Source organism: Typopeltis vanoorti, chromosome 5 (genome assembly GCF_054136105.1).
Source record: "Typopeltis vanoorti isolate ZY-2024b chromosome 5, IOZ_Tvanoo_1.0, whole genome shotgun sequence".
NCBI lineage: Eukaryota > Metazoa > Arthropoda > Arachnida > Uropygi > Thelyphonidae > Typopeltis > Typopeltis vanoorti.
In genome coordinates this window covers 54,898,797-54,912,581 of record NC_143553.1, presented here as the reverse complement: position 1 = coordinate 54,912,581, position 13,785 = coordinate 54,898,797, and the positions used below count along the sequence as shown (strand labels likewise).

General features: G+C 38.4%; 1 protein-coding gene across 1 annotated transcript in view; it reads right to left on the bottom strand.

Annotated features, from left to right (window-relative positions):
* Positions 1-13,785, bottom strand: part of LOC150106422 (uncharacterized) — a 766,385-nt gene that overhangs the window by 144,964 nt on the left and 607,636 nt on the right. The window contains exon 42 of the mRNA XM_090392993.1: positions 9,307-9,518. Coding sequence (XP_090249119.1) covers positions 9,307-9,518 — 212 coding nt within the window. The remainder of the gene's footprint in view (positions 1-9,306; positions 9,519-13,785) is intronic.

Here is a 13,785-nt window from a genome sequence, read left to right as displayed (position 1 = left end):
CTATCTGTGTGTCAGGTGTTGTGGTTAAGTTGTTGGAGAAGCTTGTGAAAACTAGGATCCAGAGTTGGGTTGACAACAATGGTATAATCTTTGATGGACAGCATGGATTTGCTAAAGGGAGGTCGTGTTTTAGTAATTTACTTACTTATTACAATAAAGTGACTGCTTCCTTGGACAGAGGAGAAGGATACACAGTAATATACTTGGATTTTGCAAAAGCTTTTGATAGAGTACCTCATGATAAGTTGACAGTCAAACTAAAGCAGATGGGGTTGGATATTAGATTAGTGCATTGGATTGGAGACTGGCTATCTGATAGGTATCAACAAGTTGTGTATGGGGGTGCAATATCCAGGAAAAGGAAAGTCACTAGTGGAGTGCCTCAGGGATCTGTTTTAGGGCCATTACTATTTAACTTGTATATTAACGATATTGGCAAAGATTTGGATGGAGATATTCAGTTGTTTGCAGATGATGCAAAGTTGGGACGAACCATAAAGCGTAGTGAAGATGTTGTGGCCTTGCAAGAAGACTTGAATAAATTGAGTGATTGGGCAAGCAAATGGGGATGCGAGTTCAATGTTGCAAAATGTAAGGTTTTAAAATTTGGAAAACAAAGATGGGATGCAGAATTTATGCTTGGTGAGAATATATTGTTGGAAGTAGAGGAAATAAGAGATCTGGGAGTGATAGTGGATAAGGATCTAAAATTTAGGGGACACATCTCCAAAATTGTGAAGACAACACAAAGACTTCTGGGAATGATGAGGAAGACACTGACGTGTAGAAGTAGGGAGATTCTTGTTCCATTGTATAAGGCTTTGATTAGGCCACACATGGACTATTGTGCCCAGATTTGGTCACCTGGTTTTCAGAAGGATGAAGAGATGTTGGAAAGGGTGCAAAGGCGACTGACTAAGGTAGTTTCTGACCTCTGAAATGTCGAGTATGAGGAAAGATTGAAAAGATGTAATTTGCAGAGTCTAGTGGATAGGAGGAAGAGGGGAGATATGATAGAGAGCTACAAGTTGGTAAGGGGTTGTTATAGGATCAATGGTGGAGAAGTTCTACAGAGAATAGTGGGAGATCAGGGGAGAACCAGAGGTCATACCTGGAAACTGTATAAAGAGGGTGTGAGTAGGGGAGTGAGAGGCAGGTTTTTTTCGTGCAGAGTTGTGAATGATTGGAATGCCTTGCCTGAGAGTGTGGTGTCTGCAAGGAGTTTGAATGTGTTTAAGACCCGGTATGATGAGATGTGTGTGTGAGATAAAAGGACCTCCTAGATGAGTCTTTGACTCCATGAGGTCTTGTTTTAATAATAATAATAATAATAATCCTGCAAACTTTTAATATCAGCTTGATTTTTTATTGCAATACCCAACTTTGCATCAAGAGCAAACAACTGAATATCTCCCTTTAAACCATTTCCTATATCATTTATATACAAATTAAACAAAAATGGCCCAAGCACAGAGCCCTGAGGCACACCACTGGTCACCTGTCTCATCCTGGACTTGGCTCCTCCATACACCACCTTCTGGTATCTCTCCCTGAGCCATTCTCCTATCCATATCACCAATTTAGTATCCATTCCCATCTGCTCCAATTTGCGTAACAGTGTTCCATGGGGTATCCTGTCAAAAGCCTTAGCAAAATCCAGAAGTACCACTGTGTAGCCAGTTCCTTTGTCCAACTCAGATTCATTCTATTATGAAAAGTTAATAGATTGCTAAGGCAAGCTCTACCTTTAGCAAAACCATGTTGGCCTCTATAGAGTATCATATCCTAATCTACCTTTAACAAAACCTTGTTGGCTTCTATAGAGTATCATATCCTAATCTACCTTTAACAAAACCTTGTTGGCTTCTATAGAGTATCATATCCTGATCTACCCATTCTTGAATTTTGTCTTAAACCAACTTTTCCAATACTTTTACCACTACTCCTAAGATGGTGATTGGTCTGTAATTAACTACTGCAGTTTTAGAGCCACCCTTATGCAAAGGAACCATTTTGCCTAACTTCCACTCCCTAGGGATCATACCAGAGTTCAAATTTAAATTAAATATCCAAGTAAGAGGGGGTTGACAATTCATTTGCACATTCACGCAATACCTGAGCTGATATTCCATCTAAACCTACAGCAGTGTTTGCATTTAAATTTTGCAATATATTAAATACCTCTGTTTCTTAGCTTCAATTCTCACATTAGTTATTGCTACAGAGATATCCTCACTTGGGTGATAGACTTTTGAAAAGTGATCACTCAGTAACTCGACTATTACATCTGATTTTGTCACCTCAGTACCATCAGCACCCACTAAAGTTATCCTTCTGAAGTCATTCTTCCTTTTACTTGCCACATAGCGGAAGAACTCTTTGGGATTGCCCTTGATCTCTTTGGCTAAGGTCTTCTCATAATCTGATTTAGCTTTTCTTACTATGCTGGTAACCTTCCTAGCTTGAGCCTTGTACTGTTCATGGGTGTACCGATCACCTTTCTCCTTGTAAATTCTCCATAACATTTTCTTTTTTTGCAGATCAAGCATGATACTACAGCTCATCCATCTAACGCCTGCCTTGTTTGACTTCCTGACAATGGGGACACAATCTGATATTACTTTCCTCAGATACCCGCTGATTTTATCCCATGCACTGCTAACATCTTTCCCGTGCAATATGTTGCCATGGGATGGCTGCAAGCTCACTCCAAAGCTTGTTATAATTGCCTAACCTGTAGTTCTGTATGTACCCCTTCTTAACAGAAAAATCCACAGATTTTGCAACTTCCCAAGTCAATACCACATGATTGCTTTCGCCAATTGGAGGTAACGAGGACACCTTACTTATGCATATATCCTCTGAACCAATAACCAGGTCCAACACTCTCACACCACGTGTCCCTTCAGTTATGTGCTGTTTCAAGTAATTATCTCGTAGAAGATGTATGAATTCCATTTCCTTTTTGCTACGTGATATTTCCTCTTTCCAATTGATATCGCCATAATTAAAATCTAACATGATCATCACTTCAACTTTATTCATCTGGCTTCCTACCATATCAATTTTGTTTATTTTATTTTCAAATTTAATTTACCTGATTTTCATATCACATTTGTTATAGTTTATTAGTTTAGTTGGAATCCAGAAGACCTGTACTGGATTTTAGGAATATTACATCATTTACATAAAGTAAAGAGGTAATATAATCCATATAGGCAAATAATTGCTAACAGTAAAGATAGTATGCATCCTTGTCTTAGACTTGATTTTACATCAAACTATCTTCTTGTATCTCTTTCAATTCTAACAGTTGACTGACTTAACCATTAGGCTCAGTCCAATCTTCAGAAACTCAGGAATTTGCTAAGAAGTTTAAACATGGTTTTGCCTACTTCAGGATTCTAATAAGCAATATAGTATAATTGTGTGTTATACTATGTAAGGAAAATCGTTTAGTATCACAAATGTATTCAAGTGTGAATACATTTGTGCAAAACTATTTCTTCACTCCTAAGTGATCTTCTCTAACATCACATCATGTCTATAGATTATACACACTCAACACTTCATGATGGCAGACCAACTATTTGTTGGTCTGCCACCATGAAGGGTTAATCAAAGTATAATTTGACACCTCCAGGGAGCCCAAAGACTCATCGAGGGAGGACACCTGCTCTACAGCTGTCAATCCACCAACTGACCGCAACTACACCAACGCCATCTACTGCCGACTACCACCACTAGTTTTTCCACAGACAATCACGAACATCCATGTGCACAGTGGATTCGAACCCACAGACTTTTGGCTGGAAAGTGGATATGCTAACCACTTGGCCAGCCATGCCAGCATATCATATCCCCATTCAAATTTGCCTGAACATCATTACTTTCACAGCATTCCAAATTTTTGAGGTTCAATTAGCATCACAAGCTGTGCATTATTTATCAGCTCATCTCAGAAATAATCTTCTTTTTCTTCATTAGCCTCTTTCCATCTAGTGCTAGATATAGCCCCTTGACCATAACTTTCCAGTTCAGTCTGTTTATAGCCAATATCCTTCATCTCATGCCATCAGTAAATACAAATGTATTCATAAATGGGTAAATACAGAAGGAAATGGCGATTTTTGTCATCTGGTGTGCAACCACCACCTTGTTTATTTGAAATCAGATTATTCAACCTTAGCCCACCTATGATAATAAAGAACCAGCCTGGCTGGCTAAGTTGTTAGCATATCCACTCTCTGATCAAAAAGGCTGTGGGTTCGAATCCTGCCATGCGCACAGATGTTTGTGATTGTCTGTGGAAATACTAGTAGTGGTGGTCGGCAGAAGATGGCGTTGATGGAGACAGAGTTGTAGAGCAGGTGCCCTCCCTCTATGAGTCTTTGGACTCCCTGAAGGTGTCTAATAATAATAATAATAATAAAGTTATTATTATATAGAAGAATAATTATATAATTATTATATAGAAGAGGGTGCTGTGTAGGCATATGAACGGTTGCATGGTGGTATTGTCGCTTCTGTTTTTTATAGTTCTAAATTGGTTATAACTCCTGTTTTTAATTTAATAGTGTCATAAAGTAATTCTGCATGTTACTCTGAAGACAGTGATATATAATTCATTGAAATCGGCCAAGTGGAATCCAAATTTTGAGTATGCTGAAAATTTAACAGAGTTCACCGCAGTCACTAACGAGTATAGAACAAAGGACATCGCCATCTTTACAGTTGGTCAAGGGAAGAAAGGTGAGTCATGAAGTGCAACAAGTGCAGGATTTATTGTCCGACAGAAGTCGTATAACCTGCAGGAAATGCCTTAGGAATCTTCACTTTACATGTTCCAGAATTTCAGAAACAACATGGCAATGCAAATCCAATGCCAAATGAGAGGAATGGAAGTACACATACTGCAGAGAGAACAAATAAACGCTGCCACCCACGTCGCAACCAATTACACCAGAGGCAGAATCGGACAATGAACTGAAGACAAAAAATTACCAGTGAGTCTTATAATTTGAATTCCGTAAATTTATTACTAGAAAAAGGTTTAGAGAATATAAAAGTCAGCTTAGTAGATCTTGTCCAAGAACTCGTTGATAAACAGAATAAACAAATAACAAAAAAAAATTAGCTAATATGAAGAGTTAGTTAAATATAATAATTCAACAGTCGAAGAAGTCTTACAAACAGTAAAAGACATTAAAATCAGCATTAACGTACTAACTGACAGACAACACAAATTAATGAAAGATACATCCGAACTTCGTCAAAAACTTAATTCCTTAAAACACAATATGGACTTTTAAATCAACAACAACATAAAGAAGATCTTGTCATAAGTGACCTTCTAGAAATTGCATCCACAGAAAATCTCAGAGACGTAGTTTTAAAGTTAGGCCATGAAATTGACAACCCGCCCTCCTACTGCATAATGATATTCAGACCATAAATCGAATTGCCAGGAAGAACAAAAAACAAGGCTTGCCACGACCCACACCAGTCATAGTTCGTCTGACAAGCAAGTCCACAAGAGACAATCTGATAAAAGCCAGCAGACTGAAAAAAACAGTTGTCAAGGACTTAAACACATCGCAAGACAACAGACCAATCTTTCTATTAGAGTGTTTAACACCATTCAATCAGAATCTGTATACCAAGCAAGAAAAGCAAAAACAGAAAAAAATTATAAATTTTTGTGGATCAAAGACAGCAAGATATTCTTGAGAAAGTCACAAACTTCGAAGTCTATACAAATAAAAAGCTCGGAAGACATAGACAGGCTGCCAGAGTGAAACAAAAAACTCCAAATTAGTTCATAAAGAAGACCTCAACACAACAAAAATGAATGTGAACCATCAGATAGACGTAATTACACAAGACTATATCAGCAATTGTACTTTCGGCTCACTTGAAGCATGGAAACAACACACAATACAAGCGAGAGGACTCTCAATCTTGCATATTAACATCAGAAGCATCCGAAAACATTGGTTATTGTCACAGGCTTATCTGAGGAATTACACCGGTGTTATTGATATACTGGTACTAACAGAAGTATCCATAACTAATGACGAAGTGACTGCTTTCCAAATTCCAGCTTCCAACAACATAGATCATGCTGCCAAACAAAAAGAGGGGTGGAATATCAATATTTATCAAACATAAATTAATAGCAAAAGAAACTGTTTATCATTTTGAGCATGCTGAAACCCTTTGCATGGAAATCATAATACCACCAATAGACAGCATCCCATAATACTAAATGCTATTTACAGGCCACCAAACTTAAACATGATAAAATTTTTGCATGAACTCAATTGCTGGCTTTCACGCCAAGAAATATGCTCAACCGAATACCTAATGATAATCGACGACATAAACATAAATATTGCAAATGAAAACCAGAACAACACTGTACAATACCTAGACACTATCCATGTATAATCTAATACCAACAATAACATCATGTACTAGAGAAGAAATATTTGGAAATACTATCACTGTTTCCTGCCTAGATCATAAACATCTGAGCACCACCAAACAGTTACACTGCATCAGTCATAAAGTGCAAAGTAGCAGATCATTACTTCACGGCTCTAAACCTGCACACTAAGACAATATCCATGCAATGCCCCCCCCAGATAAAAAAACAACACAAAACAATAATAGACGAAGAAATCGTCAACAACGAAATAAGAAAAAATGACTGGGAACACATGGTATCAGATTCAGCAGATATCTTATACAACAGCATTAAACTCACACTGGAGGAAATATATAAGAAAGCTGCAAAGAAAGTAAGAATTCGTTCAAGAACAACACAAAATCCTTGGATAACACAAAACTTAATCCTAGAAATACACAGAAAGGACATTGTATGGAAAGAATTAAAGCGATATTATCCTCCAAATAACACAGCTTTAAAAAATGAATATAAGATAACAAGGAATCGCCTTACAACACAAATAAGAAATGCAAAAAGAAACTACTACAGAGACAAATTAACCTCTGCACAAAACAACATGAAACAAACCTGGCACCTGATCAACGAGATGCTAGATTGTGCTCCCAACACCACTGTCTCTGAAACCATAAAACACAGCTTCATGAAAGATGCAAACCTATCCAACAACTAGCAAATGACTTTAACCAATACTTTGCAGACTCCATCCATGAACTGCACAGAAATATTCCCCCCAATCACAAAACGTCCTCCACTTGGACCACAATCAAAACAGACATTATGGTTTCCAACCATAAAAGAAGCATATCGTCTCTCTGTAATACATCAAAATCAAACCAAACAAAGGCCCAAGGATTGATGGTATTAGACCTAAGGATATCAAGCAACATGCAACTAGCTTAGGTTCTACCTACTAAAATTAATAAATAAAATACTTAAAACAGGAGAGATACCAAGTATGCTAAAGACCGCCATAATCACACCCATATCCAAACATGGAAAAAGAAATTTAATCAGCAATTACAGACCCATAGCAACATTGCCAGTAATCAATCAAATTATGGAGCAGATAGTACTAAAGAAACTCACAGCATATACAGAGAACTTTCATATTATCCCCAAAACACAATACGGTTTTCAGAAAAATAAGGGAACAACATCTCTCTTGGAAGACTTTACAGATGTAATTAATACCGTTAGGCAAAAACAAAATTGCCATGGTAGTCTATATTGATCTAACTAAAGCATTTGATACACTCACACATCAAAACTTGTTAGAACAGCTGAGGCATGTTGGAATAGATGGACCTCTGCACCGGTGGTTTACAAACTACCTTCAAAATAGAAAGCATATCACAAGAATCGGGTCAAAACGAAGTAGAGAGCTACCAGTAACTTGGAGTGTCACAGGTAGCTGTACTCTCCCCAACTCTATTCAACATTTACACATATGATATTAATCAGCTACCTCTCAAAGATAAGATCTTCCAATACGCAGACGATACAGCTATAATATCTATCCATAATAACGCAAGCATAGCTCAAACAAATATGCAACATGATATAAATCTGCTCATAGACTGGCTCACCAAAAACTCCATACACCTAAACTCAGATAAGACAAAATTAATGATATTCAGAAATCCACTGACTTGACCAGTTGATAACAAATATATAACCATCCAACATCCACTCTCCAACATAAAAAACACACAGAACAGTAAAACCACTACAAGAACAGTAAAACCACTACAATCACTCAGGTTGAAACAATATGATACCTTGGAATTTACTTCGATGCAGATATGAACTGGAATAGTCACATAAACCATCTACACAACAAACTCCGCTTTACTAATATCCAGGGTACTCAGTATGTGGAACACACTTGCTTCCTGCACATCTAAACCTCGCACCTGTCCTATCCCTCTAGTATTAAAAAATTGATTCCTCCAGGATGAAATACTCCAATAAAGTGTTCATTGAACAATTCCACTATGTCCTCTGCATCAGTCACTCTATTCCCATTTTTATCCCACAATGTCATTCTTCCACAGTCATTTCTCCTCCTACTTGCCACATGGCTAAAAAATTCCCTAGGATTTTCCTTGGATCTGAGAGCCAATCTTTTCACATATTCCAGTTTTGCCTTCCTTACCATACCAGTTACTCTCCTGACCTGTTTCTTATATTCTTCATGCATCTTTTCTTCACCTGTCTCCTTATATCTCTTCCATAGCCTCTTTTTCGCATATATTAGAGCCTGTGTAGCTCAGTGGATGTGGCGTTTGCATACCACAGCGCTTGGCCGCATGAAGGAAGACTTGGTTTCGAGTCTAGTTGGCAACTAGAGGAAATTTTTCTAAGCCTTTTTTCGACCGGTTCCCAAGTTAGTTGATTTCTGGCACAGGCAAGTGGGTTTTTTCCTCCCAGAAACCCGGGTTTTTCGTCCCATAAACTCAAGAAAATCGACCGTAGAACCCGCATTATTTCAGACATTAAATATATTGTGTTAGGGTTAGGGACCACGAGATGGCGGCACATTTGAGCCATCTCTCTTCACTGTGTACTGCTTAATTAGTGATAGCCTTGGGCCATCTATCTCTGATTGGTACCAGTGGAGAATGAACTGCCCACTCAGTCTCCAAAAGTTAGATAGGGCTAAATGGCCTCGCCTACCCCCCGTATATGGGAATAAAAAGGCGTTGGCTGATTTTTTTTATTCTTTTTTTTAAATAATATTATAATAGTATGGCAAGTTAACACTTTTCATGAGTGGGAATAAATATAATATAAAGAGAAAAAAAAGAAATCATATGTATTTAAAGCTTTTTTACCTCTTTTCTTTCACTTTTTGCAGGTTCAATGCAAGTGTCACGGTTTTTTCCTTTTCCTTTCTTTCCCATTTGTCCAGCTCCTGTTATATCTGAAATCTCACCATTCAGCTGTGCCACCTCTATTCCCTCTTCTTCCAAGGAAGAATGAATAAATAAAGATGACAGATGAAGAGGAAGATTCTGAATGTTTCTGAGACGCACGTGCCTGTAACCTGAAATAAAAAATATAAAAGCTAGATTTAAGTATTTAATAACAAGCAATATATATTAAGAGAGGTTTCCAGAAAGTAAGTTAACACATTTGTTTTCTTGAGGATGTTCAGTAAAAGGAAGTTAAAATTATAATACCAGGAAATAAATGAATATGCACTACTTCTCCATAAAGTCTTGAAATTTATTCATGCACTTGTCCTAACGATAGATCAGTTTATCAATACCAGTACTGAAGAAGTCCATGTCCACACTCAGTAACCAGCATTGCACTGCCTGGTGAACTTTCTCATCCATAATGACTTCTGGAAAGGTGTTTCTTGAGGGGGGGGGGGGGGGCAAACAAATGGAAGTCTGAAGGCACTAAGTTTGAGCTGTGTGTGGGGGGGTTGGATGTGGCAGAAATTCTCAATGATTGCAGTGCAACCATTCAAGTAATGTGAGCAGGGTGTAGAGTGGCATTGTCGTGCACCAAAATCACGACTTGTCAGGAGTTTTGGTCATTTGCATTGAATGTTGGCTTTCAGTTTGTCCAATGTCGCATTAGTAAGCTCTGCACTGATTCTTCTTCAGTTCAGCAAAACAGTGTGCCAACAGAAAGGCTTGACGATCCCAGAACATTGTGGCTATGACTTTTCGGACAGTGAGAAGAGTTTTGAATTTTTTTGCGCACAGTAGATTATGGATGTTTCCAGATGGTCATGGAGATTTGTATGTTCTCCAAGGTAAAGTGATGAACCCACATTTCATCTCCTGTGACTAGGTGAGTGAGAAAATCCTTGCCTTTGTTGCTGTATCACAACAGATTCTCCAGACATATCCCCATGCGCGTAGCCTTGTGCTCCTCTGACAATTGTCAGGGCACCAAGCAGGAGCACAAATTTCAAAAGCCAAGGACATTTTGTAAACAGATGACTTACTCAAGTTCATCACTTGAGCAATTTCATGCAGTTTCACGATGTCCTTAATGATTGAAATGCTGTCTTCTGTCTTGCTTGATGAAGGCCTGCCTGCCTGATGTTGATCTTCAATGTTACCATGGCCCACTTTAAATTCATTGCACCAAAAACACAACTGCTTCTTTGACATCACTTTGTGATGTCAAAGAAGCAGTTGTGTTGGTCATGGTGAATGTCACTTGAAGTTTCTTTTGCTTGCAAAAATGAATAATTTCATGGTCACTTGTTTTGGACTACATTCTCATGGTAGCTGCCATCTTATCTTGCAACTGGAATTTGCTGTGAGGCAACAATAGCACCACACTGCAATGGCAGTCTTTTTTTGAATGTTATTAATGAATCTATTTGTTTTATCCCACCATGTTTTATCCCATTCTCTTTGTGGGATAAAATTTGTGGGATAAAAACCTTACACTCCAACATTCTGTTGGAGTGTAAGGTTTTCTAAGGGAAACGCCACTGTGGTACTTAATCTTAAAGATTACACAGGTAAGCTCAAGGCTTTATTATTAGATCGTTCCACTTACCCCCCCCCCCCCATTGATTACAATCCCGCCAACTCACAAATTAGAAAACTCCATAGGCTCCTTAAGAAGGTCACTTCTTGGCCTGTGGAGATTACCAACAGACTAAAACCCTATAACTCTAGACCCCCTCCCCCACATATATGGGCTCCCAAAAATACACAAAGAAAATGTGCCATTACGTCCCATAGTGGATGGCATTGATTCCCCCACTTACAAACTAGCCAAGCATTTAGCCAAAGCGCTCTCACACTATACTGACAATACACCATCACACATAAAAAACTCAGCCCACTTCAAAGCAAGTATAGAAAACCTTACACTCCAACATAATGACATAATGGTCAGTTTTGATGTCTCCTCCCTATTCACGAATGTCCCCCTCAAAGAAACCTTAGAGCTAATCCAAGCTAAATTTCCTCCCGATATCTCAGCCCTATTTCAGTTTACAATGAACTCAGGCTATTTCGTTTGGCAGGAAAAATTCTACAAACAGACAGAGGGGACAGCCATGGGTTCACCACTTTCTCCACCCTTGGCCAACTTCTTCATGGAGATGTTTGAAGAGAAAGCCTTAAACTCAGCCCCACAAAAACCTACCATATGGCTTCGCTACGTTGATGATGTTTTCGCTATTTGGCCACATGGCCCGGATTCACTCCTCTCCTTCCTAACACACTTGAACAACCAACACCCTAGAATCAAATTCACCCTGGAAAAAGAGGAAAACAATAACCTCCCCTTCCTAGACACACTAGTCACCCGCCAACCAGATGGAACCTTGGTTTTCTCAGTTTATAGAAAACCCACCCATACAGGCAGATACATTCACCAACAATCCCCCCCCCCCCTCACAACAATATGGAGTTATTAAAACATTATTCAACAGGGCAAAAATAATCTGTTCTAATGATCAAGCCCTAACCACTGAACTAAATCACATCCGTGACACTTTCTCAGCCAACGGCTACCCCCTCCAAAAAATCCAAAAAATACTTAACCCAGTTATCCACAACCCACCACCCCCTTCCCTTCACAAAAAAGATTACTCTAAATCTATCACTATTCCCTACATCAGAGGCACCTCGGAAAAAATCAATAAAATCCTAAAAAAACATGACTTGACCACTTGTTACAGACCACATAGAAAACTGGCATCCCTTATCCGCTCCACCAAAGACCAACCACTTCCCCTAGACCTACCTGGTGTATACCAGGTCCCTTGCAGCTGTAAACTGTCCTACTTTGGCCAAACAGGCAGGACAGCAAATATCAGAATCTCAGAACACAAGGATTACATCCGATTTCACCAGTACAGCCACTCTGGGCTTGCAGACCACGCTCTGGATACTCGCCACAGAATAAGATGGAAGAAAGCCACAGTAATACACCGCAGCAAGTTCAAGTATGAAAGACTATTCATGGAATCAGCCTCGGCCCTTAGGAACATGCCAAACCTCAACAAATTTGGATGCATGAAACTGCCCCAAATTTGGGAAACTTTTATCAGAAGAACTTCAGCCCAAAGGCCAACAACTACCAATATAGCCCGCCAGGGGGCACCATCAGGAATTTAGGAAACGCTAGCTTCCTAGCTTCAGTCTCATTTGCTGTTATTAGTACTTGTGTGCACGTGTCTTTGTAGTAAGTTCCCAAGAAGATGGCAACGTGACGTTCGCCGAAATATCGGAAAGTGTATATTAAAGTTTATTTAATCTATATTTCTAGTATATGCTGTCAATTCCTTAAATATTAGTTATCATGTTTAACCAGCGTATAAGCCTCTCAACAAGAATAACATTATCAGCAGTATGTAACAAGTTTTGAATTTGATCACTGCATTAGAAAATATTATTGGGAATGAGATGTTAAATCTGCCTTAGAAAGTGAAATAACTTGAGTGGTGGTCAGTCATAAGAGGGCATTTCTGTGGAAAGAATATATGTGGAACTACAAGGCAGGTGATTATAGAATATTCCAGAGTCAGCTTTGTAAAAGTTCATGGGATCAGATGAAATTACATGGGATTAAAGGAATTACATGAAGAGAAGATAAATGCTGGTCAGAGATTATGTAATAGCAGCAATGTCTAGCTGATTGTCCTAACATTCCAAATGCTAGGACTAACTTTTATCACACCTGAATAAAGGATTAATATCTATAAGTGTGGGTGTACACACACACACACACACACACACACACACACACACACACACTTATAGATATAAATATACTTTCTTGTCTAGGATAGTTTACTTTGTAATAAACTGAAAAACTTTCTAAAATTATCTTTGATCCATAGTATTTTGACAATATGCTCTCACTGATGAGAAACATCAACAAAGAGGTAGAACTAGAAAAGCAGAAACAAGTAGAAGAAAGGAGTTTTAAAATTTAAATACAACAACATAAGATACTTCTTTAGCTACATTCTTCAACACAGTTCACTAAATTTTGCACCCAAATCTGTGCGGATGGTGAAGACACATCAACCACATAAGACATCCATCTCAAAAACACCATGCCCATCTGTTTGAAGCAGAGAATGGAAAATAATGACTATTGGAATGTTAATACCATTTCCTGTTCATATCCAAAATGGGCTAGACAAACTCATTACAGCAACTGAAGTTATGACAGCTTATAAAGAATGGCATGTAAGAAAATCATGAGGACCTGACAGCAATGTTCTCTCTAATTTTGACCAGCACATGAAAAACATTATTATTATTATTAAGTAACACCTCTAGGGGGTCCAAAGGCTCATCAAGGGAGGTCACCTACTC